The sequence below is a fragment of the Podarcis erhardii genome (assembly GCF_964252035.2).
Source record: "Podarcis erhardii genome assembly, chromosome: 14".
NCBI classification, from domain to species: Eukaryota; Metazoa; Chordata; class Lepidosauria; order Squamata; family Lacertidae; genus Podarcis; species Podarcis erhardii.
In genome coordinates this window covers 14,504,579-14,532,428 of record NC_138503.1, presented here as the reverse complement: position 1 = coordinate 14,532,428, position 27,850 = coordinate 14,504,579, and the positions used below count along the sequence as shown (strand labels likewise).

General features: G+C 44.3%; 1 protein-coding gene across 1 annotated transcript in view; it reads left to right on the top strand.

Annotated features, from left to right (window-relative positions):
• LOC309328647 (NAD(P) transhydrogenase, mitochondrial-like) overlaps positions 1-27,850 on the top strand; it is a 77,842-nt gene that overhangs the window by 2,656 nt on the left and 47,336 nt on the right. Inside the window, exons 2-7 of the mRNA XM_081838811.1 lie at positions 718-908; positions 13,615-13,844; positions 15,610-15,827; positions 21,264-21,351; positions 22,779-22,867; positions 25,153-25,340. Coding sequence (XP_081694937.1) covers positions 770-908; positions 13,615-13,844; positions 15,610-15,827; positions 21,264-21,351; positions 22,779-22,867; positions 25,153-25,340 — 952 coding nt within the window. The 5' untranslated portion in view covers positions 718-769. The remainder of the gene's footprint in view (positions 1-717; positions 909-13,614; positions 13,845-15,609; positions 15,828-21,263; positions 21,352-22,778; positions 22,868-25,152; positions 25,341-27,850) is intronic.

Genomic DNA, 27,850 nt, shown 5'->3' with positions numbered 1-27,850 from the left:
AAATGTCATTGTGCAGAGGATGAACATGTGTCTCTGTGTGTAATCTGTTTCTGTGACATCGGTACAGTTTAAGTTTCTATTAAAAATAATTTCTCTTCACGGGAACTCACGGGTTCATTTCACTCATGTATCTGCTTGAGAATTAAGACATTTGTCCAAAGCACAGGCAAAGAGTGGAAAGAATAAGCCACAAAACTCTTGTTTGGTATGATTGGATAATTCCTTTTGTATACTAGGGTTTTATTCTGTAAGAGTTTCCACATTTTGCTAGCCTAAAGAAAATCCAATAACTTTGCTGACCTTTACAATTTAAATCATGGCCTGTTTAACTGTAATCCATGTGCCCAATTTGTTTGTAATTAGGAATATCTCTCAATTCAGGCTGCATCTATGGCCTGGAAGAGTCTATGAAACTTGCTAGCTTGTAGTTTTGCATTAATTGCCCCTTTCAGGCAAATTGCTGTAGGAAACTCCTGGGTATCTTTTCCCAGCCTAGTAGACATTTGAGGTAAGTTGATTATATGTCAGGTTCCTGGGCTTGCCAACATGTCTGTAGCCTCTGCTTTTAGAATAAAAAAATCTGGTTTAGCAGCTGATAATTTCACAGATACACATATTTCCAGAATGACTTTCAAGCATTTGCGACTTTGCGGTTCTGCCTCACTGAGGGATAGCATGAACTAAGTGCAAGGTAATTAAAAACTTGTATACCTGCAGGGCAACTGGACCAACATCAAGTGCAGAGTGCTTTGTCTCTGGAACTGCCAAGATGGCAGGCTTGGTGCGATGTGCTAGCAACTCTTCATTGCCCTTCCTGCTGGCATTAAACACAAGGACGTTCCAGCCATCAACTGGACAACGCTCTTTCAAAACTTTCCCTACTTTGTGGAGTGACCAGTCGGCAAAAGGTACAGTGTGTCCTTGAGTGGCCAAAAACACTTTTCTCATACTGATAATATGAAAACGAAAGCCTCTTTTTCTTCTTCCTTCGATGGCATCTATAATGAAAAATATTGCCATATTTCCAAAACTGATAGCATCACACAGTCCATTGACAGGGACCATGAAAAGCATTGGAAAATTCTTCACTTGAGGGCCTAATATAACATTTGACATTCAACAGTGGGTTTTAGCCCAGACACTGAGGTCCACTTCTGAGGGACTTCTGGTGGTTCCCTCACTGCAAGAAGTAAAATTACAGGGAACCAGGCAGAGGGCCTTCTTGGCAGTGGCACCTGCCCTGTGGAGCCCCCTCCCACCAGATGTCAAGGAGATAAAGAATTACACAACTTTTAGAAAACATCGGAAGGCAGCCCTGTTCAGGAAAGTTTTTAACACCTGACATTTTATTATTTTTCATATTTTCCTGGAAGCAGCCCCAGAGTGCCTGGGGAACATGGAAGGCACAAAAGTTGACATAGGCAAACGGCGTTTCCGTGCGCTCTGGCTTCCGTCACACAGCGGTTCCTATTTATCTACTTGCACTGGCGTGCTTTCGAACTGCTAGGTTGGCAGGAGCTGGGACAGAGCAATGGGAGCTCACTCCGTTGTGGGGATTCAAACCGCTGACCTTCTGATCAGCAAGCCCAAGAGGCTCAGTGGTTTAGACCAGAGCACCACCTGTGTCCCTGCTTCTGTCATGGTGTTCCGTTGCGCCAGAAGCTGTTTAGTCCTGCTGGCCACATGACTCAGAAAGCTGTCCGTGGACCAATGCCGGCTCCCTTGGCCTGAAAAGCGAGATGAGTGCCGCAACACCATAGTCACCTTTGACTGGACTTAGCTGTCCAGGGGTCCTTTACCCATTAGCCCTAAGGTGCTAGCCTCCACTATCCCCTACAATCTTTAAGCCTGGTTGTCTCTTCTCTCCTCAAGGAGTTTGAAACTGACACAGATGAAACAACCTCAGTCCATTTGCCCAGCTGGGGTTTAATCCAGCTTCAGCTTTCATCCTCCATGTTTTTCGGGTCTCCCTCTGGGAGGGGAACATGGCCTCTACAAAATGCCAACCACAAGCAATATTTCCTAGGCAAATAGGTCAAGTCTGTACTATCTTGTGAAAGGACTGCCTTTAACCTGAAGGAGATGTCTGAAAAATTCAGAAGGGGATGATATAATGGATCCTTTGAGGACTGGATAAAGTATGAGTTGCTAACCTTTGGGGGCTCATTTGGAAATCTGAAAACTTTTGTAGCACCAACACAAAATGGCCGTCATGGGGCCATGGCTAGTTATGAAATGGCTGCTGTTTGCAAGCAACTTCCTCAAGAAACAAGGTGGAACTGGGGCCTAAAGCCCAGAACACAAAGCCACTGTGTTGTACCTCACAAACAAAACATGCATTAAATAATTGGTCTTCGGCAGGCAGGTCAGGACTGACTGCTGGGTTGCGGCCTGATCTATGGTGGGTCACAACACCAGCACTACTACTCCACAAAAAAATATGGTTTAAAAAGCAAGAAATGGATCCTCAAATGCATGTTGAAGGCAGGTCCTGGGTCTTAAAAGTTCAAAAAGAGCTGCATTACATGCTGTGCTATTAGAGAGGCAACTGGCATTTCCCCCCTATTATTTATTGGGGAATGTAGGATAGAACATACATCTCAGTCATCAGGGTTTCAGTAACATTACTCCGTGATTCAGCCAAACTTTGTTCAAAGACACATGACATTTAACAGTTCTCCAGTGTAATCTGAGTTGGGTTTCTTTGCAACATAATCATCAGGTTAGTTTCTGAACTCCACATTCTTCAAATAGCTTCCTAAGTTGTGTTATTGGTCGTGGTTACTTGCTTGGTAGTCATAATTAAAGAAAGAAAACAGATGAAAACAGTTCTGCAATGGCAGATAAGGCATTTGGTTTCTGACAGGGAGGATATTGATTAATGGCTAAGAATGGAACTCTCATCCTTTAGAAATGAGGGGGGAAAGTCTTCATGGAGTTCAATGGTCAATAGTGATTAATAGATTATGACAGTTGCACTATTTATAAGACTAACCTGCTTTCTGAGTGCCAATATTAAATTTAAGCGTTTTTTTATTACCAGTATGTATCCCTCATTCTGTATCCTGGGAGGACTCTCCAGATGTTGCTGGACTCATCAGTCCCAAGCAGCATGGTCAGGAATGATGGGAGTTGTAGTCCAACAATGTGTGCATTAGGGATGTCAGGGAATTCTGAGGAAAACAGAAATGGGAGCAGAAATTGCCAATGTTCACTTATTCGCCCCATGTTGAGAATGGAAATCATTCCAGCGAATATAATTTGTATTCCCTATTGTTGCTTTCAGTCCGCAAACAATATGTAATTGATTGCGTGGACAGGCGGAGTCCCCAGATCCCGAGCGGCCCCCCCCCCGTCATGTGAAATAACGACTCAAGACAACGTGCTATGGGATTAAATTGGCCACAACTTTAGTAAATTTCAAATGTGGGTAGACCTTGGCTCAGGCATTGGGCATTCTCCCTCCCTAGTCCCCAGCCGGGGACCTAGGGAGCATCAGGGTTATCCAGTGTTTGTGTGGGGGATGGGCCGGCTCTGGAGAACATATGTTCAAGCAGAGATAGCCGCCCCCGTTACGCCGCCGCCGCAGGGGAGAGCAATGACGACCTTTCGGTGTACGGTCAAAGCCTCCCTTCAGAAACCCCTTTAACGGGGAACCCTGGTATCGCCGCCGCAAAGAGGAAGATGGATAAAAGGATTCCGCCCAAGGCCTGATACCGCCAATGTTGTGACATTTTGCTACGGGAAAGGCGAAACCTGCCAATGCAGGGAAATTCCTTTCCGGCCCTTTAACAGCGACCTTAATGTAGCAGCGCCCGCATACCTGTGAAGAAAAGTTAACCTGCAAAACCTGTGAAGAAAAGTTAACCTGCAAAATAAGACATTAACTGAGGGTGGGTAGGGTGGGAGAAGCTCTGGAGCCAAGTGAGGATTCCCAGGTAAGATCCTCCCTCTATTGTGTGGGCAGGTAATCCCTCCCCTACCTGGCTTGATCTCCTTGGCAACGCTTCCCCCAGATGGGATAGGACAACTGACTGGGGTAGGCGGAGACCTCCAGGTATCCCACCTGAGGGAAGGCAAAGCCTATGCTGATGGAGCCGCTCCAGATTCAGGGGCTGCGCGCATCCACGCAAAGGGCGCCCCCCGTTTTATGCGGGGAGCGGTCATTATGCTTCTCTGCAGTTTGCATTGTGTTTCCTTTGCATTTAAGTTAATGGGATAGAATAACACAGTGGCATTGTAATTTCACCACAGCGCAGAGCAAAATGAATAATGTAGTTTTTGGCAGAATCCCAGCTGTAGCAGAACAGAAACAGTGTTGCACATGATGTGTGCAATGTAGAATGGAAACGAATGCATTCTTACCTCTCTAATCTAGATAAGTCCATAGTACTCTAATCTAGATAAGTCCATAGTACTGAACAGCAAAATTCTCCCACAATATTTCTGAATCCAGAGAGCTCAACCATGTTTTCATTTTTTATACTAGAGTCACTGAAGCACTGTTGGCAGTGTTGGCAGTGTTGGCAGTGAACCCCTGCCCTTTCCGGTAGCTTCTAAACAATGTTAGGGCATTGTTGACTGGATATTAGAGAGTTGCTATCTGTAAAACTGTTATGTGTTCAAAATCTGCCGATTATCTGTAGCCCTTTACATTGAATGAGCTTTTGAACCATATTCTCACCGAAACAGTATAATTGGTATCAATGGAATAGATACAGTGGAACCTCGGTTTTCGAACATAATCTATTCTGCAAGTCCGTTCGACTTCACAAATGTTCGAAAACCGAGAATAAAAGAGCTGTCAGCAAAGTGAACGGTGAAAATGTAAAAACGTGCCATGGAAGCTGTTTGACTTCTGAAAATCATTTCAAAAACAGAAGCATTCACTTCCAGATTGTCAGCGTTTGGGTTCCGAATTGTTCGGCTTCCAAAGTGTCAGACAACCAAGATTCCACTGTATATTTAAAGTTACTTAGCAGTTTTATAAATAAATAATAGATATGTTACAAAAAACTTGGGGTATAATCACTATTTTTCTAGAAAAAGAGGTGCCGGGACTAACCTCCCTTGTTCTCTTATAATGACAACAGCGGCTACCAGAGAGGTGCCGGAACTGAGTTCCAGCAAGTTCCAGATGAAAAAAAAAGCCCTGCTTTTAGCATTATAAAACTGAATCGGCAAGGAAAGAAGCCAGCAGTCAGCCGCCTCTGGACATTGTACAGGTTATCAGCCCTGGATCTTGTTCAGATGGTATGATGTGCAATGAAACATAGACGAGAGTCATTGCCAAGGTTTACATCAAAGGAAGAATTCATAAGGTTTACTGAAAAGCCGTGCTCTGAGTGTTCTGCTGCCAACTGATCCACCAACCTCATGTGAATGGTGTTTTTTTCTATAGAAGGAAGAGAGGGCCTCTCATCTGTTCAGTGTGGGGCAGGATGTGTAGTAAAGTAGGCATATTTGTTTCTTATGGTGAAAGCTGTGTATTCGCTAGGATTTTTTTATTTTTAAAAAAACCTTAAACATCCAAGAAGAGCTGAAATTAGAAGAGTGTAAAATTAGGCAAATTTGCATGATTTCTCTTTTGAGTGTGCATTATTTACTATGCATTTTTTCCCAGTTTGCATCACCAGTGGCGTAGCGTGGGGGGTGCAGGGGGGGCCGGCCGCACCGGGCGCAACATCTGGGGTTAGGGCAAATCCACGGGTTAGGGGGCGCAAATCCACGGGTTACGGGGCGCAAATTATTTGCCTTGCCCCGGGTGCTGACAACCCACGCTACGCCACTGTGCATCACTTATTCCAGTTTTCAGGGCATCGAAATCTCTTCTTCCAGTCATTGTTCATCTGCCCCTATTCTGACTTCTGAGATTTCAGCAGACCTTGCTTACGTACTTTCAGGTGTATATTTTGCAAGCTTTAGAGCTAAGTACTTGCTCGTCTTTAAAAAAACGAATGTCTCTGTGAAATGTTGGAAGGTAAGTCGGTTTGATAAAAGGGTCTCTGTAACATGAAAATTTTGCAACATCCTGGCCTTCCAGCACAATTAGATCAATAGCATTGATAGTAACGCCAATATTATTTTGGATCATGTCACTTTGCATTTCCTATACTGCATACAGTTCAGTACCATCCACTAACGGCTTGAAGAATGGCTTTCCTTTTCCTGAAGTTATCCTTAGCCAAAAATCTCACGACATTTTGCACTTATTGCATACAGAGAGGTCCAAGTCTTTGGCCAGTTGATGTAGCTCAGCCTCACAGTTCATTCCTCCCTCATGCCAGGGATGGAAAGATCTGTCATTTACGGTTTTCCCCATCTTAAATTCAATTCTCCACATTTTGCAGTGATTTGAGAAACATATTTTTTTAAAAAAAACCTTAATGTAAACATTTTTGCAAGCAATTTCCCCTAATACAGTGGTACCTCAGGTTACATATGCTTCAGGTTACATACGCTTCAGGTTACAGACTCCGCTAACCCAGAAATAATGCTTCAGGTTAAGAACTTTGCTTCAGGATGAGAACAGAAATCGTGCTCCGGCAGTGCAGCGGCAGCAGGAGGCTCCATTAGCTAAAGTGGTGCTTCAGGTTAAGAACAGTTTCAGGTTAAGTACGGACCTCCGGAACGAATTAAGTACTTAACCAGAGGTACCACTGTAGAATGTATTTGTCAAACTGTTTTCACCAATACCTTCATTTTTATGCATACTTTCCCCTAAAATATGCATTTTTGTAAACATGCTTACCTGAAGAAATGCATCACTAAATCCGCAGAAGTGCGACTTTTGAAGGATAGTTATGTTTGGGTTTGCATATTGCATCAGAAAGTTTTTAAATGCATACTAAATCCAAATTCCCCCTCGCAACTTTGTTTGCTGTGGTTTTTGCTTATGACTTTAAAAAAAAAATAAAAAATCATTATTATTATCCTACACTTGGCCAGAAATCCGCAGTTGCTTGTCTGCCAATTCAGGTAGCTTGTATAATATTGCAAGGAGCCTTTCTTTAAGGTCCAGTGATTGTTCTTCACCTGTAGCCCTGCTACAGAGATTAATGCTTTTTTATAGTCACTCTTCTCTGTTTCTTATTAGCATCCAGTTTACATATCTTGTGTCAAGTGCTGGAAGCCATTACCTTTCAAGGTCGGACCAAGGGCGTGCCTGCAGATTTTTCAAATTATATTTGCGTCTCAAAAGAAATCAGTTTGCTTCTAGGGAAAGTGAAACAAAATAATGTTATCAAGGTAGTGTTTTAAGGATTCCTTTCTTCATTGTAGGGGGTCTCCCAGGTCCAGTTTAGGACTGCACTCTATTTGCTTGTTTTTCACACCAGAGGGCCTGTGTGCTGGAGATGTCGGACTTAGACCCAGGTTCAAAGTCCTGCTTGGCCACAAAGCTTATTAAGCATAACTTCATTCAAGTGGGGTTATGGTAATGAAAGAATGAAGGGGTCTGTTAGGAGCCAGCCAGCAATAAATCACACGGAGTAAGGGAAGTTGGTGACAGTAGCCACGAAATTAAAATATGCCTGCTTCTTGGGAGAAAAGCAATGACAAACCTAAACAGCATCTTAAAAAGCAGAGACATCACCTTGCCAACAAAGGTCCGTATAGTAAAAGCTATGGTTTTCCCAGTAGTGATGTATGGAAGTGAGAGTTGGACCATAAAGAAGGCTGATCGCCAAAGAATTGATGCTTTTGAATGATGGTGGAGGAGACTCTTGAGAGTCCCATGGACTGCAAGAAGATCAAACCTATCCATTCTGAAGGAAATCAGCCCTGAGTGCTCACTGGAAGGACAGATCATGAAGCTGAGGCTCCAATACTTTGGCCACCTCATGAGAAGAGAAGACTCCCTGGAAAAGACCCTGATGTTGGGAAAGATTGAGGGCACAAGGAGAAGGGGACGACAGAGGACGAGATGGTTGGATAGTGTTCTTGAAGCTACCAGCATGAGTTTGACCAAACTGCAAGAGGCAGTGGAAGGCAGGAGTGCCTGGCGTGCTCTGGTCCAGGGGGTCACGAAGAGTCAGGCACGACTAAACAACTAAACGACGATGAGGGGAAGTTAGCTCTTTATTAGAAGAAACAAAGTCTACTCATGAGTGCCAGGCCTACTGAGTCCAGCATCTCTCCTGGGTAGGTCTTACACCTGTGAGGCAGTTGTGGAGGCTAAAGGTCCCTGCCTGCCCACAGCTGCCTAAGTCTCTCCCAAGCCCTTCCCAATCAATCTGAGACTATGCCAGTGTGCCTGTCTTTGCTCCTTTGGCTTCATACCTCTCCTGGTCCTGGAAGACCAGGGGAGAGGGGAGCTGGTTGCAGCAGAGGTGGGAGACATGCCTGCTGAACGCCTTCTATACCATGAAGCTCGTGCCAGAAATTAAGAAAAAATATATCTGTGAAAGTTAGTTGATTATTTCCGATTTTAATGTTTCTATTTGGTTTTTTATTGTATACAGGATCCCAGGATTCTTTGGGTGAAGCCATGTGCTTCAAATATATAGAGAGTGCAGAGCTTTAACCATAGCCTTTCCTTTGGCTTTCAGCTTCATTCTGCAATTTACTTGCTACAATCGGATAAAGATAACCATAAAGAAACAATGGCATACGAAATGTTCTTTAGTTTATGCTTACAAGAACAGTAGTTTAGCTTTATTTTAGCACGTTCCAGAACATGATTTCCCAATGAGATAAAGTAAGCAAAGCAAAAGTCAATTTAAAACAAGAGTTTAATGACTAAGAAGAGGGTTTGGAAATGTGCAGTGATGGCTTTGTAGTGGAGAAATATTGGACAACACTATGTATACACTAACTGATTTCAGACTTGCGGGAAATGTTGCCCCAAATGTCACACTGACATCGTAATTATACAGAGAAAGGAGAAAGTTGTAAGAATATAAACAGGTTGGTAAGGGGAGGTGATAGAGCAGAGGTTGATATGCCAAAGCTCTGAGAGTTGATTTTTTACTAGGGCTTAATGCGCATCATGCATTTAAAGCATATTGCTTCCCCTAAATATTCCTGAGAACTATAGTTTATACCTTACAGAGCTGCCAACATCATCATCAGTGCTATTTTTCTAGAAAAAGAGGTGCTGGAACTCACCATGAATGCCTCCATTGTTAGAAAGGCAATGTTCTCTTAGAAAGACCTTTAAAGCCCTAAATGGCCTCAGTCCAGGATTTCTGAAGGAGTGTCTCCACCCCCATCGTTCTACCCGGACACTGATGTCCAGCGCCGAGGGCCTTCTGGCAGTTCCCTCACTTCAAGAAGTGAGGTTACAGGGAACCAGGGAGAGGGCCTTCTCGGTAGTGGCGCCCACTCTGTGGAACGCCCTCCCCATCAGATGTCAAGGAAATAAACAACTATCTGACTTTTCGAAGACATCTGAAGGCAACCCTGTTTAGGGAAGTTTTTAATGTTTGATGCATTAGTGTATTTTAATATTTGGTGGAAGCCGCCCAGAGTGGCTGGGGAAGCCCAGCCAGATGGGCGGCGTATAAATAATAAATTATTATTATTATTATTATTATTATTATTATTATTATTATTATTATTATTATCACCCACCAATTGCGGAACTGAGTTCCAGATGTGCTGGAACTGAGTTCTGATGAGTTCCAGCTGTTTAAAAAAGCCCCGATTCTTCTTATTATCATTTGGTTGCTTTCTTTGTGAAAATGACCCAAAGCGACATACAAACACAATGTACACACTAAATCTCAATACAAAACCAGTAAAAAACTTTTTTTTTTAAAGCCCTCATCTATACAAATAAAAAATAGGTCTTACAGATCCTGCCCCACCAAAAGAGGCTACTAGTATTTAAAACCCTTCAAATTAAAGGCCCAAGTAAAAAAAAGAAAATTTTTGCCAGGCACCTAAAAATAGATGAAGATGGCGCCAAGTGAACCCCGCTGAGGAAAGCATTCCATAAGAAGGGGGACACTCAAAACAGACTTCTCCACAGTGGCATCTCATTTGAAGAATCTCTTCCCCTTAGATTTATGACCTGTGCTGGTATTGCTATCATTTTGATGCAAGATCCAAACATACCTGCTTACCTTGGTGTTTAAAGACTTTTAAGCTGTTGTTTCATCAGCTTGCCCTGTTATCTTAACTGCTTTAATTCTGTTTTGCTGCATTTTTATTATGTGTTTTATGGCTGGATGGTGTTTTTTGGACTGTAGGGGCTGTTTGTTATATTTATGCACCCTACTTTGGTCTTGATAGACAAAGAGCATGTTTTCAATAAATAATGAAAAATAATTCTAAGGTGGGAACTAGCAAGGAAACCATCCTTTGGTAATGGCTGTTCACAGCTATGTTTCTTGAGGGTTTAAGTGAGCTTCAGTGGGTCTGAAAATATCCTTAAACATGCTACGGCTAGCGAATGAATTTGCATCTGAAACTCCCTATTGTGTTTTCCTGCAATTTAGCTAATAGTGACTGGTATCAATATACAATTTTGACACTAAGCCCTAAATGACTTAGCCCCAGATATTTTACAGATTCTCTCAGGTGTTAAGATCTTACCCTTGTGGTAATTCCTGGGGTGGCCCAGGAGAGAACATTCTCTATAGCAGCCTCTAAATGTGGAAATCCCTCGCCACAGTGGCACATCTGGCACCTTCATAATAAAGTTTTTGTGGTATGCTGAAGAAAAGCCTCCATATCTTGGCCTTTGACACTTGAGGTCCATATTTTTAGGACCCACTCTATTCTTGTGATTGTAATTACATTTACACTGGTGAGTAATAAATAACATTGTTGCTGCTGCTGCTGCTGCTGCTATTATTATTATTATTATTAATTAATTATTTGTTACTCAAAAGGTAGGCTGTTGCTGTGTTTAATCTTTAAACCCTGCCCCTGCTGTTATGTTTCCATCTTCAACCTGCATGTCGGGCAGACTCTCCAAGTGTCCATATTTTCCAGAGACGGTCCTGGATTTTCAGAAGCCGTCCCAGTTTCTGATAGGATCCCGGAATGTCCCACTTCCCCTTAGGACATCCCTATTTTCACTGGAGAAATGTTGGAGGGTATGGAGTTATGCGACCCCCTGATAAGTAACTATACAACTTTTTGAGGATATCTGCCGGCAGCCCTGTATCGGGAAGTTTTAAAAATATTTAATGTTCTATTATATTTCTATGTAAGTTGGAAGCTGCTCAGAGTGTCTGGGGCAACCTAATTAGATGGGTGGGGTAACATCATCATCATCAATAACAACAACAATAATAGACCAGGACAACCCTGTTTTCATTGGAGGAATGTTGAAGGGTAAGGTTGGGTGTGGTTGTCTGCAAAGAAATTCCCAACGCTTCTTTGCAGACAACCGTTACAAATAATTGCAGTTAACTCAAACCAGGGGGTGAGGGTGGGGGAAACTCTTCTTGACACCACTGTCTTTTTATCTATTTATTTAATCTCCCCCTCTTCAGGAGTCTGAATCCTAGACTTGTAGGTTGTCTCGTCATTCCTTGTGGCCTCCTCTCCCACACCTTTTCCCCGCTCGGAGTAAACAGCATGGAAACTTGTGTAAGCAGCATCCCAGCCAAGCCTTTTATAAACTAAACTTTAATTTGTTATTCTTTTGGCATCCACCAGAGTGTTCGTGTGACTGTGTGGGTTGGCTGTGGAACTGAGCACTGCAAAAACTTTCAGCGGCGGAATGTCTCATTTGGCAGTGGCTCTGTGTCACTAACCAAACACACACAACCCCACCATATGCATGTAACCCCATGGAGGGCAATTGGTGGAAATGTTTTGTGTGAGTAAAGAGCTCTCAATTGTGAGCGAGGTCTTACAGAGTCGGCCACTTAATATTAGTAAAGCTTTGGAGGAAGAGGCAAAGATCCACTTGGTTTTTTCACTATAACTGGGACAATAAAGAGTTACTGAAAGCAATAGGAAATGGAGGGGGAAGATATTTTTCTAGCTTTTTCTTCCTAGTACGCTAGAGAGAACAGAGAAATGAGGGGGGCTTGTTACAGTAAATATAAACCTAGAACCACGGCTTTCCTTTTATTTCAAACATCAGTGTCCTAGCTTTCTGCAAATTTGTCTGTCCACCCACATTGTCCCCACCTGAAACTGTTTTCCTGGCACGGGAAGGAAAGATGCTGTAAGAAATCTGGAACAGATGAGAAGATGAACGATTGTGTCTGGGAAAAACTGTAACATTTCACTTGTGCGCATGAGAGCGACAGTAAGACAGACAGCTGCTTCTCACTAAACACAACTTCCCCCCCCCCTTGAAATTGTGTAGAGGACATAAGAAGTGACCTGATGGATCAGAACAAAGGCCTGTCTATTCCAGCATTCTCTGAATGACTAACCAGATGCCTGTCAGTATTTGAAAAGGAAAAGGTTCTGACCTCCTTTGACTCCTTTGCCTGGTCCTTGGACCCTAGTTGGCACAAAAGAGTCCTTGAGAAAGAGTACTTTGCAGAATGCTGCTTTTATTCCTAAAATAGTCTTCTCCAACCGCGACCGACAGCTTTATACATATCAAACACAACCAGCTTTCTACCATCCAACCAACCCACCACACACAAAGTCAATGACCACTCTATATATACAATGGTACCTCGGGTTACATACGCTTCAGGTTACAGACTCCGCTAACCCAGAAATAGTACCTCGGGTTAAGAACTTTGCTTCAGGATGAGAACAGAAATTGTGCTCCAGCGGCGCGGCAGCAGCAGGGGGCCCCATTAGCTAAAGTGGTGCTTCAGGTTAAGAACAGTTTCAGGTTAAGAATGGATCACCGGAACAAATTAAGTACTTAACCTGAGGTACCACTGAACAGACATATGTAGGTGAAAGGTTGCAAGAGTCATGCAGGCTTTGCCGATTCATTGTAGGCCACTGACTCAGTTCCTTTTGTATTAAAGAAACAGCAGCAAATTTTAAGCCATGACAGCGCTGACATGAAGGCCACAAGCAGAACATGGTTGCAATAGCACTCTCTCACTTGTGCTTGCATACAGCTGGTATTCAGAGACTTAGTGTTTCTGATACTTGAAGAAACACAAAGCCATCGTAAGCAGCAATCATTGATAGCCTTATCCTCCATGAATTGGAGGAACATCTACGTGAGTGGGCACTACTTCATATTGTGGTACTGGATTCCATCGTTTAACTGTTGTATGAAGTAGTCATATCTATTTTGAAACATCTGGATTGCCTTCTAGTTAGCTTCTGGCTCAGTACAAAGTGCTAGTTTCAACTTCTGAATCCATAAACAACTCAGGACCCTGATATTTACCATCTTCTCAGCTATTTCTCTGGTCACTGAGATCCTCCATTACGACTCTCTTTTGGGTACCTCACCTCTGAGGTGTCATAGTATGCTTCCGAATACCGTTTGCTTGAAACTGCAGGATGGGAGAGTGTTTGTGTCCTGCTTTTGGGCTTCCTGTGGGCATCTTGGTTCCATTCGTACAGCTGTTGCATTGAATTTCCTATTGCACCACCATTATTCTCACTAGCACACAACAGCCCCTTACACTACTAGCACAACAGTCCTTCTGTTGGTGGTCAAAGAATGTTGATTCTTTAACTTTCCTTTTATGTATGTTGTGTTTCTATGTTTGTTTTATTCAGGAATTCGCTACAAGGATCTTATTGTTGGCGTGCCCAAGGAAATATACAAAAACGAGAAGAGAGTAGCTCTTTCTCCTGCTGGTGTCCAAGCTTTAGTGAAGCAAGGCTTTAATGTGCAAGTGGAACATGGAGCTGGTGAAGAAGCGAAGTTCTCCGATGATCTATACAAAGATGCTGGAGCAAAAATTGGGGACTTGAAAACGGTGTTTGGATCTGATCTTGTGTTAAAGGCAAGTTTGCTAGTGAAATGTATAGACTTACATTTGTGAGAGTATGACATGGCAGTTTCATCTATCCATCTCCAAACCCATATCTCTTGGGCAACCTTATTCAATGCGTCCTAGGGTTGCCATGTGTCCTCTTTTTCTAGGACACGTCCTCTTCTTCAGGGGTAAAATTTCTGTCCAGGTGGATTTTTTTTAATTTGTCTCTGGCTATACTTTCTGGATGAGTCATAGACATAACTGGTGGTTGAAGACTTGCTTTCCTCTTCTCTTCTCCTGCCCCCCTGAGCAATATATCACAGCTTCTATAGATGTCCAGTCTTTCTTGAGCATTCTTTCTGATATGTTTACAGGGTGGTTATACAAATTTGCTCATAGTGTGGTTATGGCTTCCCATTAATAACTTCTTCATCTTACACTGAAATTTCCCTGTCACTAGCTGTAACAAGTCCTTTTTTAAAAAGTGGATTTGTGGCACTAGGGTGTGCTACAATTCACTTTAGGGTGTGCTTTAATTCACTTTAATTGAACGGTAATTGAACAAACAGAAACTTCCATCATGCGCTTGAAACTCTCCTTCAAAACAGTGACAGTCTAGAAGGCACCCTTTGTTTACTCACTGTTTAGAGGACTAACACGCTCTGAAGCTACTTGCTATAAGTCATCAATGTAGGGAGGGGGTGTAGAATGCAGGTATAATAAGAGTAAAGAAGGAAACATAAAAATATCATCTTTGACTGAATTCACATTTACAATCAATGCACTTTTGCTGGGAGCCATTGTCATAACCTATGTCCGTAATCCTCCTTCACTAAGGTTGCCATATTTCATATTTCAAAAAGTGAAAACCAGGACACTGCAAAAGTGTTTCAACTTGAACAGAGATGAGTTAAGTCCAGTAGGACTGCAACTGAACATCATCATTGTGCAATACATTTTCATAACACTTTGCAGAAGTCAACCAAAAGACATTGTATCAGTATCAGCATCAAACTTTATTTGGGTCACAGACCAGCATAAGACCAGCATATACTCTGGTTTCTCTTCAGATCGTATAAAAAGACATAGCCTTCGCCCAAGAAGCTTACAATCTACATTTCAGCACAGGGGAAGACAAGGAGAGAAGTGGAAAGGTGTGAATATGATTTGTTTCTGTTGTTATGGGATAGGAACTAAAGGGTTACAGGCTTCATGGAAAAGATGAGTTTGGGAGAGGGATTTGATTGAAGAGGTGGCATTCTATAAGTCAGCCTTCACCAGCTTGGTTCCCTCCTGATGTATTGGACTATGACTCCCATCAATCCTAGTCAGCACAGCTGAGTTGGCTGAGCCTCATGAAACTTGTAGCCCAAAACATCTGGAAGACCCCAAAGTGTAGGTGGGTTCCCACGAGGCAAGACACAGTGAAAACAGCACGAACCTTTATTGAACTAACAGAATTGGACAACAGGGGCAAGGCAACTGCTTATATACATTTCTGAAGGCCAGGGCCACAGTGATTGGCTGTCTATACTTCCAAGCTGCGAATCACAACTCAGAGTTTAAGGGCCAATGGCAGAGGCCCAAATCCTGAAATGCTCTGTGACTGTATATCATGCATCGAATCAGAACACAGGGGCTCAGAATCCTTAGTCCAGACTCAAGTTCAGACAAACACAGACCACTGAATACATAACAGACACCATGTTGGAGAAGGTGTTCTGGAGGGTGTTTAATTTAGGTACATGGAAATATATATTTTGGATTAAACAAAGCATTTCTTTTCTTTCAGGTCAGAGCTCCAGTCTTTAACGAAGCATTGGGAGTGCATGAGACAGCCCTACTGAAGGAGAAGGCGACACTTGTCAGCTTCATCTATCCGGCTCAGAACCCAGATCTGCTGGATAAACTTGCTCAGCGCAAAGCCACCGTCTTGGCAATGGACCAAGTTCCTCGAGTCACTATCGCTCAAGGATATGATGCCTTAAGTTCAATGGCCAACATTGCAGGGTGAGGATCCACAATATTCTCTCTACCAATGCTATTTTTTGTAGGGCTGAATTTTCTGTTTCAGCTGTGTCATATATGGCATTGCTTCTTACCCTTATCCTACTTGGACAGTTCTCAATTGTGGCCAGTTTTTCAATAGTGAAGGACCAGGGCTACCATTTCAGATTAATCAGTACAATTCCAGCCTCAGCCCCACTACATATCTTTGCAGCCTCTCTGACTTTAGTGCCAGAAGGACAGTCAGCATGCTCAGAAGAGCCTAGGTAAAGGTAAAGAGTTCCCTGACCATTAGGTCTAGTCGTGGCCGACATTGGGGTTGTGGCGCTCATCTTGCTTTATTGGCCGAGGGAGCCAGCGTACAGCTTCCGAGTCATGTGGCCAGCATGACTAAGCCGCTTCTGGCGAACCAGAACAGCACACGGAAATGCCGTTTACCTTCCCGCCGGAGCGGTGCCTACTTATCTACTTGCACTTTGACGTGCTTTCGAACTGCTAGGTTGGCAGGAGCAGGGACCGAGCAAGAAGAGCTCACCCCGTTGCAGGGATTCGAACCACCGACCTTCTGATCGGCATGTCCTAGGCTCTGTGGTTTAACCCACAGTGCCACCCGCGTCCCCAGAAGAGCCTAGATCAGCCTAAATCATAAAGGTGGGGAAACCCTGTCTCTGGGGGGAGGCTTTTGTCACAGGAAGAACCCATAGCTTGGGACATGGAATGACTGTTAGATTGCATTTGTTCTGCCCTCACAGAGCTACAATTCTCAAGACTGGTTTACCAGTCAATCTCTCTTCTGAGGGATCTCTGGGAATTGCAGCTCTATGAGGAGGATAAGGGTCTCATCACAGCTCTCAGCACCCTGAACAATCAACAGCTCCCAGGAGTCTTTGGGGGAAGCCATGAATGTTTAAAGTGGCATGATACTTCTTTAAATGTATACTACAGATGAGACTATAGGGATGTGGGTGGCGCTGTGGGTTAAACCACAGAGCCTAGGACTTGCCGATCAAAATGTCAGCGGTTCGAATCCCCGCGATGGGATGAAGAGTTGGACATGACTAAACGACAACAACAGAAAGTGAAGTTGGTAACTGCTAGTTGATTAAGACAAACCCAGCTTCTGTCGATCACTGTTTGGTGACTGTGGGCCTTCAGTAATGATCAGCCTTCTCAAATGGGCCCTGATGATAGAAAGTTTGAGGACTCCTGTCTTAGATGGGGAGAATATACAGCAACTGTGTGTTGCAGGTCCAACATGCCCTATTATATGTGAATATAGAGAAGATGTGTAGAATCTTCTAGGAGATATTAAGTGTGTTGTGTGGGAACGCTAATGACACTTAACCTCTCTGTCTTCTGTTCTGGGAGACATTATAATTTTGGGCCTCTTCAGTGGCCGTTTATGACACCTCATTTGGGCAGAAGGAAAGTATGTGGGGTGTTATTAGATGCCAGCACTTAGGAAGCAAGTAAGTGTTTAGGAAAACAGCCTGGAAAAATAGTGTTGTCAGATTTAAACCACGGCGTAAAGTGTGTGTAATAGCCCTGTAACTGGAGAGATTACACCTGACTTAACATCTGCACGGTTCTTAAAAGACGCAAGAGTTTTCTCTGAATACAGCAATGGCAAGTCTAGCTTGGTGTCTTGACCAAAATGAGTCCGATTGAGATGAAGTGGCTTTAATTCTGAACCATTTCAAGATGCAGCATGTGTACATAATTGGTGTAGCATTTAAACCAGTTTGTTGGGTTGAAAGAAAGAAAATATCCCAGCAGCTTTGAAATCAGTTCCAAACGCGAATTGATTCAAAATGTGTTTATTCCTTAATGGCAATGACTGGCCCCAAAGGTTTTGGCTCATAGTACAGTCAATGTGATATGAAGGGCTTCAAACTCAAGCATACTTAGTTGGAAATATGGGACTTGCTTCTGAATGAATGTGGCTAGGACTGGGTCGCTGCTACTACCCGGTCATTCAAAAACACCTTGGATGTAAAATCTGATCTGGAGGCAATTTGGATTGACTTTCAAGTTTATCAGCTGAAGTTTATCAGCCTGTTCTTTCACAGGCTCTGCTTTTGTTGTGTTAATAGCAAAGTAAGGGTTGCCACATATTTCTGGGGCTGCAGCTGTTTCTGCAATTGGTTCCAGAACAGCTTTGTTTCTGAGCACTTCTAGAAGACAAATTAGGTGTCAGTAGCATATTCTGGACCTGCTTACCTGGATGCAATCTCCTGAGAAAACAGGGCCTTGATGTAGTCAATGTATTGCTTATACAATGGTTTTCTGGAAAGCAATGATGGCGCTCGACATGCCGCAGGGACGGCTCGTTTGATGTTCCTTTTCTGGTATAAGATGGCAACTTTTGCCATTTGCCAAGCCCAAAGATTGCTTGAACAGGGCTGCGTGCTGTCCTCCTTTGCACAAAACAGCCAAGAAGGGCAAAAGAGTCCAAACTAGACGTGACAGGAATTGTGTGAATGCCAGTAACCTGCATGGTTTTTGTCGTGCAAATAGCTGCCCAAAGAAAAGCCTCTGTAGCCTCAGAATCTGAGAAGAGGAGAGGAGAAGGTTAACTACAGTGGTACCTCGGGTTACAACGCTTCAGGTTACATACGCTTCGGGTTACAGACTCCGCTAACCCAGAAATAGTACCTCGGGTTAAGAACTTTGCTTCAGGATGAGAACAGAAATCGTGCTCTGGCAGAGCGGCGGCAGCAGGAGGCCACATTAGCTAAAGTGGTGCTTCAGGTTAAGAACAGTTTCAGGTTAAGAACGGACCTCCGGAATGAATTAAGTACTTAACCCGAGGTACCACTGTACTTCCTGACTGTAGTAATGGGTAATGCTAAGAGTTATACACTGTGGCCAGTTATTATTGCTGTTATGATACATTTTTAATACCCACCCTTTTCCCTAATGGGATTCAAGGGAACTTACAGATAAAAAGAAGAACTGCAGAGAAAAAACAGGAAAAAACAATAAAATAATTAAAAACAATCAAACACTGACAGAATTAAAACAATATACATATAGAACATATATTAAAAGCATACCAATAATTACAAAGAAAACAGTGTGGCACCAGCCCTTTTGTTAAAAGCAGTCAGTTCCCAAACGCCTGTCAGAACAAGAAAGGAGAGAGCCAGTCTAGCTTTCTAGGGAGGGAATTCTAAAGTCTGGGAGTTGCCACTGAGAAGGCTCTCCCCAAAGTTATTATGGGCTGGAGCTAAGACTCGTTTAGCTTTTCCTAGTGGTTGCTTTCATTTTCCTGTCCAGTTCATCAACAAACAGCCTCTTGCTCTGGTCTTACAAAATGAATAACCCGATATCTTAAATAAGAACTAAACACTGATGTAAGGTAAAGGTAAAGGGACCCCTGACCATTAGGTCCAGTCGTGGCTGACTCTGGGGTTGCGGCGCTCATCTCGCATTATTGGCCAAGGGAGCCAGCATACAGCTTCCAGGTCATGTGGCCAGCATGACTAAGCCGCTTCTGGTGAACCAGAGCAGCGCACAGAAACACCGTTTACTTTCCCGCCAGAGCGGTACCTATTTATCTACTTGCACTTTGGCGTGCTTCCGAACTGCTAGGTTGGCAGGAGCAGGGACCAAGCAACAGAAGCTCACCCTGTTGCGGGGATTCGAACCCCCGACCTTCTGATCAGCAAGTCCTAGGCTCTGTGGTTTAACCCACAGCGCCACCCGCGTCCCTAACACTGATGTAGTCCCCTGCAAAATAGTCTATGCAAAGCAGTGAACTGCATTTCAAGGAAAACTCCTCGTAGCATCAATGGGATGCTTGAAATGCAACTCGTAGCTTCTGAGGGGTGAAATGGGAGAGAAAGCGTTAAGTGTCCCTTCCCTAGCCCTGCAGTCCTGAGGCTGCTCAAGCATCCCTGCTATTGACATAACTAAAGATGGCGGCCTGCTGGACAGAGTCAATTCTGCGCCTCTTCCTTAAATACAGATGTATTGACACATCAGCATTTGTGCACTGGAGTGCTCTTTATCTGTTCCATCCTCCTTCGAACTTCAGTGGTGGCTCCACAGTGCAGGTGAGATCATGCCAGTAGCTCCTTTGACCTGCAAAATGGTTTTGGTGTTGTATGGCATAAAACATGCAGGCCTCCCTATTAGCACCTCAGTTTCAGTAGCTCAACAATCCTTATTTGGGGTCAACGGAGCTAGCACACAACCAAGGGAGATCAAGTACGCACAATGATTTTGAGGAGTCCCTGTGTTGCTCTGACAGCTGTCTATGAGTCGACCTCCTGTTGGATCATCTTGTAGGCAGAGTGAATGCAGGCATGGATGCAATTATTCCTCTTTACATATACAACAGAGGGATTCCCTTGTTAATCAGCGATAATGTAAACCCTGCGTGAAGTGAAAAATAAGGCAAACATTGCTGCGACTTTCCAAGGAACGTTTATGTTGGAAGCATTAAGTTGGGTAGCATCCCACCCCCCCTGCAAAAACAAAACAAAACCCTGTTGCTTTAAAAAGAAAGAAATAATCTAAACCTCTTGTTTTCTTCTTCAGAGAACTAGAGTGAACCCAGAATAGCTCCAATTGTTTGGAAGTTATACACCCCTAATGAACCTTAGACATGCCCAGCGCTTTTTTTCTGGGGGGACGCAGGGGTACGCATACCCCTAAACATTTTGTGAATCTTTGTACTTTTGTCCATTACTGTACTGTGGTACCTCAGGTTAAGAACTTAATTCATTCTGGAGGTCCGTTCTTAACCTGAAACTGTTCTTAACCTGAAGCACCACTTTAGCTAATGGGGCCTCCCGCTGCCGCCGCACCACCACTGCGCAATTTCTGTTCTCATCCTGAAGCAAAGTTCTTAACCCGATGTACTATTTCTGGATTAGCGGAGTCTGTAACTTGAAGTGTGTGTAACCTGAAGCGTCTGTAATCCGAGGTACAGACCTGAGGTATAAATTACCATATAGCGTATATTCAACACAAAAAACAGCAGCAATTTGTTGTTGACAAAGGACAGCTGGACATATAAAGGGCCCCATTACCTTCAGTAGCTTAGGGCCTCATCAAACCTAAATCCGGCCCTGATACGGGGTGATAATAAAACATTTCACTCTCTACCAGGTGCCTCTCCCAAAGTATTCATGGTTCCCTCCACAGCAATATTCCTTTGTTGGGCACTTGAAAGCATGTAACCAGCACTGATATAATTTGTTATGACAGTCAAATGTATTTTTTCACTTAGACAATTTATATCTTGGATATGCTCTCAAGCAGTTGTTTGTTTTCTTGGGTGGCTTTTATTAATTCTCCTTTTGGTTGCTTTCTGTATATTTGTTAAGTCTGTTGCAATTTATTCACAAAGCCTACGGAAGAGCCAAGAAATATTTTCACCATTTTCTTTCTTCTCTCTCTCTCTCTCTCTCTTGCTTTCTTTCTCTCTAGGTACAAGGCTGTAGTCCTGGCAGCCAATCATTTTGGAAGATTTTTTACCGGTCAAATTACCGCAGCTGGAAAAGTTCCTCCGGCAAAGGTGCGAACAGTACAGTGGTACCTCTGGTTGCGAACGGGATCCATTCCGGAGCCCCATTCGCAACCTGAACAGAACACAACCCACGTCTGTGCATCTGCGGGTCACAATTCGCCCCTTCTGCGCATGCGTGTGATGTCATTTTGTGCGCATGCGCGAGCGGCAAATCCCAGAAGTAACTCTTTCCGGTACTTCCGGGTCACCGCGGGACGCAAACTGAAAATGCTCAACTTCAATTCAATTCAGTTTGCATTTAAAAGAAAATCTATGAAACTCACACTGCCCCAAACAATTTGAGAAAGGAACCATGGCCACCCTTTGAAACCCACACTCATGTGAATTTTGTGGTGCAGTTCTCCAACCAAGCAATGTTGACAATAATGCCTATGTTAGGGGAAAGCATGCATCAAAATGAACGTGTTGGTGAAATAACATACAAAAATGCATTAAATTGTGGGGGAATTGCTTGCAAAAATAGGTACATTTGTCAAAATTATGTACAAAGAATGTCTTTATTAGGAGGCATTCTCTTTATATATATATAATATTTATTAATTTTCAATTACAGTAATCCAATAAAAGCCACATTATCACAATACCAAATTACAATACAATTTAAAAAGCCAATTATTCCAATACCAAATTAAACAATTTTAGGTGACTTCCTGTGTGCTGGATTTCAGGGTGCAAAGTTCTTATTTCTTTCTCCTTCCATAATCTTGATTAATCCAATTACAACAGTTCTGATCTTGCTCCTTTGTTTAACAGCCACTGATTTCTTGACTTTCATTCATGGCTGCATATCTAATAAATTTTATTTCTGCAAGAGGAGTTTGTATCCTGCAAATTTCCTGTGTGAGATGTTCTCTTGATGAATTTTCATGAGGATTTGAAAATAAAAAATTACAAATTGGTGCAGAAATGTGGATAGCTCAATTGAATGAGAAATTGAGAGGACTGTAATTGACAGATCCTTCCATTCCTAGCCGCTTCCTTGCTAGGCCAATGAGCGAGCTGGCAAGCATCTATGGTTGCACCAGCACTGTTGCCTAAGCCAGAGCAAAAGGCAAATGAATAAGCAGGTTGCTGTGGTGAAGAGGAGAAGCAGCTGCAGGGGGGCCCTTGTCAATGGGCCCCCTTGTGGAGTGTGGACCCTTGACCCTAACCCAACCATGCTGAACTTTGATGCCAACCCTGGATTAGTTATCACGCCATGGTTTTCTGTCTTGTAAAAGTTTTCAGTGAGGCTTGAGACTAATAAGCAGACAGTATGTTTGCTCATGGTCTCATTTCCAAATCTTCCAAAGAGGAGGATTTGGGCCATCACTTTCTTCCTTTATTCTAAACCATTTTATCCTGCTTAAGTGATGCGTGCTTTGTTCCAATAGTGCCTCTTTGTTGCTATTTATTGCTATTGTCTTCCTTCCTAGATATTAATCATTGGTGGTGGTGTAGCTGGCTTAGCTGCAGCCGGAGCAGCTAAATCCATGGGAGCCATTGTTAGGGGATTTGATACCAGGTATAGTAATAATAATAATAATAATAATAATAATAATAATAATAATAATAATTGCTATTTATACGCCACCCATCTGGCTGGGTTTCCCCAGCCACTCTGGGCAGCTCCCAATAGAATATTAGAAACACAATAAAACATCAAACATTGAAAACTTCTCTAAACAGGGCTGCCTTCAGATGTCTTCTAAAAGTCAGATAGTTGCTTATTGCCTTAACATCTGGTGGGAGGGTGTTCCACAGGGCGGGTGCCACTACCAAGAAGGCCCTCTGCCTGGTTCTCTGTAATTTGGCTTCTCGTAGTGAGGGAACCGCCAGAAGATCCTCGGAGCTCAACCTCAATATCTGGGCTGAACAATGGGGGTGGAGACGCTCCTTCAGGTATACTGGACCGAGGCCATTTAGGGCTTTAAAGGTCAGCAACAACACTTTGAATTGTGCTCAGAAACGTACTGGGAGCCAATGTAGGTCTTTCAGGGCTGGTGTTATAGTAACTCAAATCCTCAAACTGTAAGCTGACTGTAAGCTGACAGAAATCTGACAGAAACGCAGGGTCTTTAAAGATTGCTTATGGTGTGTGCACATATTCCTTTCCTGCTTGCAGCCTATGGTCTTACCAGTGTACCTACATCTCTTTGCAAATAAACCAGTAACTGAGCTTGATTTAATAAAAAGCAAAGATGAAACTCTGAAATCCATGGTTGTGTTGCAAAAATGTGGCAAGCTTTTGAGATCTTCCAGAACTCTTCATCTGGCAAGTTGTTACACAAAGCAGGGTGTGAGCAGAGCTGACTTTCCCATTGGGTTTACTGGTGCGTTGTGCCAGGGCACCGGTCTCTCGGGGCGCCCCAGTGAGTGGGGGAGCTGCACGGATTTGCTGGTGGCCTCCCCTTTCTGTGATGGCCTGGGATTCGGACTTGGATGCTGAACCTGAGGGATCCCAGCCTGCACAGGATTCCCCGCCTCCAGAACCAGCTGAGCCAGGGCTGGGGCATGAGCCTGAAGGGTCCTCACCTGTGCTGGGTCCTCAGGTGCAGGCATCACCTGAGTCTGCTCTGGCTCCTGAGGTGATGGAAGACCCATTGCCTGCAGGTGATCCACTCTCAGCCCCATCAGAGGAAGCTGAGTTTGCCTCTGGGTCTGGTAACTCTCCAGCCTCTCCTGAGCTGCAGAGACTCAAGGCAGAGAGGCGGAGGGAACTAAGTTCCCGCAGGAAGAGTTCTCACCTCCAAGCCAGGGGAGGTGAGTCACCAGAGGATCGGGGCCGCCCTATGCCTCGGGGCAGATAAAAGCCGGCCAGCCCCAGTCCCAAGTTGCGGGAGCAACATTGTTGGTTTCTGATTTCTGCCTGAACCCTGTCCTGCTTTCCTGCTTGAGCTGACCCGCCCTGGCTCCCTGCTTGCTTGCCTGTTCCTGACTTCACCCAGCTCCCTGCCCTGCACCCAGCTTCAGCTACTACGGGCTGCCTCCACATTGCACCTTTGACCACGGACCGGACTTGGACCTCGCCTCTCGGGTAACCCAGGGGACCAGCACACCTTTCCCTCCTGCACGCCAGCCAGATGCGCCCCATCAACCATATGGCTGGGGGGCATGCAGCTTCCTTCCCAAGCCCCCGCAGCATGAGAGCGATCCCCGCAGAGGCTTGGACAACTTCGGGGGTGGGGCGATGGAGAGATCTTTGCACCACGGCGCTGGATATGCTTAAGACGGCCCTGGGTGTGAGTTCTAGAGAACTTGTCAGCTTACCACATTTGGTTGGTATTGTCCAAATATGGACTTTGGAGTTCTTCCTTGATGGACACTCTGCATTGGCATGGACAGCTACCTGTTTTGAGCACATATTAGGTTAACTAAAGGTAAAGGTAAAGGGACCCCTGACCATTAGGGCCAGTCGTGACCGACTCTGGGGTTGCGGCACTCATCTCTCTTTATTGGCCAAGGGAGCCGGCATACAGCTTCCGGGTCATGTTGCCAGCATGACTAAGCCGCTTCTGGCAAACCAGAGCAGCACACGGAAACGCTGTTTACCTGCCCACCGGAGCGGTACCTATTTATCTACTTGCACTTTGACGTGCTTTTGAACTGCTAGGTTGGCAGGAGCAGGGACTGAGCAATGGGAGCTCAACCCGTCGCAGGGATTCAAACAGCCGACCTTCTGATCGGCAAGTCCTAGGCTCTGTGGTTTAACCCACAGCGCCACCCACATCCCTATTAGGTTAACTACCCGTGGCTTGGAAAAGATCTGACTCGGCAGTGCCTGTGAATTTCTCCCCACTTTGCTTGCAGGCCTCCAGCTCTGGAGCAGTTCAAATCTCTTGGCGCGGAAACGTTAGAAGTGAGCATTGCTGAAGCGGGAGAAGGCGTTGGAGGGTATGCGAAAGAGATGTCCAAGGAATTTATCGAGGCGGAACTGGCATTATTTGCCAAACAGTGCAAAGAGGTGGATATTGTTATTAGCACTGCCCTTATTCCAGGTACTGTACAACTTTATAACGATTCCAGATGCCCTTGGCAGAGTGTGCTCCTAATTAGGAGCCTGCAGATCCAGTCACCAAGGAGGCAGCCAAGAGGAGGGGCTGTAGCTCAGTGGTAGAGCATCCCAGTTTGCATGCTGAAGGTCCAAACCTTTGCATCTCCATGGGGGACTGAGAAGGACTCCCTGCTCATAGCTGTCAAGCGTCCCTTATTTGGAGGGACTTATTCCAGCGCCATGTCCCGCTGCTGTCCCTTATTAATGGATGTCCCTTAAATTTCCCGGGTTTCAAAGGAAGCAGCTCCTCTCCTTCCCTCCCTGCCGGCCAGGGAGGAGGGAGGCTCCAACTGTGTTGCTTGGCTGCCTGGCCCGCCCCCCTCCGGCCTCCTCTCACCAGCCTCGGCCCCCGGGAACCCCTCCCCACCGGGACTGGTGGGAGCCTCGGGCCGTTCCGCCACCATCCTCCTTGTGGCCGCTGAACTGGGCGTCTCTGCCTGGGGCCTCCCCTCTGCCCGTCACCGCCGCTCCTGCTAGGCCGTACTGCGGCTGTGCCGCTGAAGGACCCAAATGAGATGGGCAGCCTGGCATGGCCTATAAGTTGCTGAGGAGCCTTGAGAAGAGAGTGAGGGCAACCATAGAGAAAGCAGTTCAGAGAGAGGAGGAAGAGGAAGAGGAGGAGGCGTGGGCAGGTGTTCCAAGGGCTACAAGGGAAGGACCGCAAGCGCTTCTCCCATAGATTTATAGTGGTAGACTAGCATAGATGGTCTGATCTGTGGGTTCACTTCGGCCACTATTTCACCCCCCCTTCCTCCCGCCCCACCTGATGGAATTGAGAGCTGCAGATGGAGCACAAGAGAAAAGATACAGAACTGCAGCAGCATCTTCGTAGCTTGGACTTCGTTTTGCGCGAAAAGTGGTTACTGCTTGTAGTTATTTAATTGCAGTGTTTCATCAGCTGGTGTCTTGAGCAGCAACCTCTGGAAACGAAGGGCTAAAAACCGGCGCTGCTCTCCAAAATTACCTGGTTCCCTTTAACTGGTTGACTAAAATCCCTTATTTTGGCTGCTGGTCCCTTATTTTCAAGGCTGCTGGTCCCTTATTTTAAAATCTGTAAGTTGACAGCTATGTCCCTGCTTGAAACTCTGAAGGGCCACTGTCAATCAGTGCAGACAATATTGAGCTAGATGGACCAGTGGTCTGACTCAAGATAAGACAGCTGCCTATGCCAAACATTCCTCCTCTGAATTCTTTGTGAATTGCATCGTACTTGGTGGGTGGGCATGTGATACAAGATAGCTTCTACTCCATCAGATTGTATGTTGAAGAACTTGGGTGTTTTGTGTATTACAGTGGTACCTTGGTTCTCAGACTTAATCCGTTCCGGAAGTCCATTCCAAAACCAAAGTGTTCCAAAACCAAGGTGCGCTTTCCCACAGAAAGTAATGCAAAATGGATTAACCCATTCCAGACTTTTAAAAACAACCCCTAAAACAGCAATTTGACATGCATTTTTACTATCTAACGAGACCATTGATCCATAAAATGAAAGCAATAAACAATGTACTGCAGTCACACAATCAATCAATCAATCAATCAATCAGTAGCTGAACTCGGTTCCACACAGTCACAGAACAAAAAGACAAAATAAATAGCAAAAACAGACAGACATCAGCATAACACTCAAAACAGAAGTGTAACACTCAAAACGGAGCATGTTTGGCTTCCAAAAGAAGTTTGCAAACTGGAACACTTCCAGGTTTGCAGTGTTTGGGTTCCAAGTTGTTTGAGTACCAAGGTGTTTGAGAACCAAGGTTCCACTGTACTGGTCTTCGACTTTATCCCAGGTAATTGACAACAGGGACAAGAGGCACTGAGGAAAGAGGAAGTAGTAAAAGGCATTTCAAAGCCTTAGGTAAAACGATAGAAGAGGTCCCAAATTCCTGCACCTAATATTTCAATATTAGGCCTTACAATAAAAATGATGCATGCTTTATTATTATCATTATTCATTTGTTTCAGCCTGCCCTCAACCAAAATATCTCAGAGGAGGGTACATTGATGGTGATGATGATGATTTAATTTCTATACCGCTTAATTTATTAAAAATATATTTCAGTGGTGTACAGAAAACCAAAACATGGGGTGGGGAAAATAACAAAGTTTTACGAAACAAGAGAAGGAATTTACTAAAAGGATAAAATAAGGTTGCTCTGAGTAAAAAGGTCTAAACATACAAATGGTTACATGCACACACAAAATCATCTTTTTCTTCTTTGGCGATCACTCGTAGCTGAGTAAGATAGTCTTCCATGAACACGGTTTTAACAGTAAGTCCGTAAGTGACCGTGGAGGCCAATTCTGGATCCACACGTCCTTCCATGGTGGGGACATAGGTTTCCGGGCGGGAGTTGATCACATTTCTCCCTTTCATCCTGAGTTCAAGCGTCTTCAAAGCCCATGACACCTTTGGTAATGGCTGTTCTTCAACTGGAGCGCTCTCAGGCCAGTGTT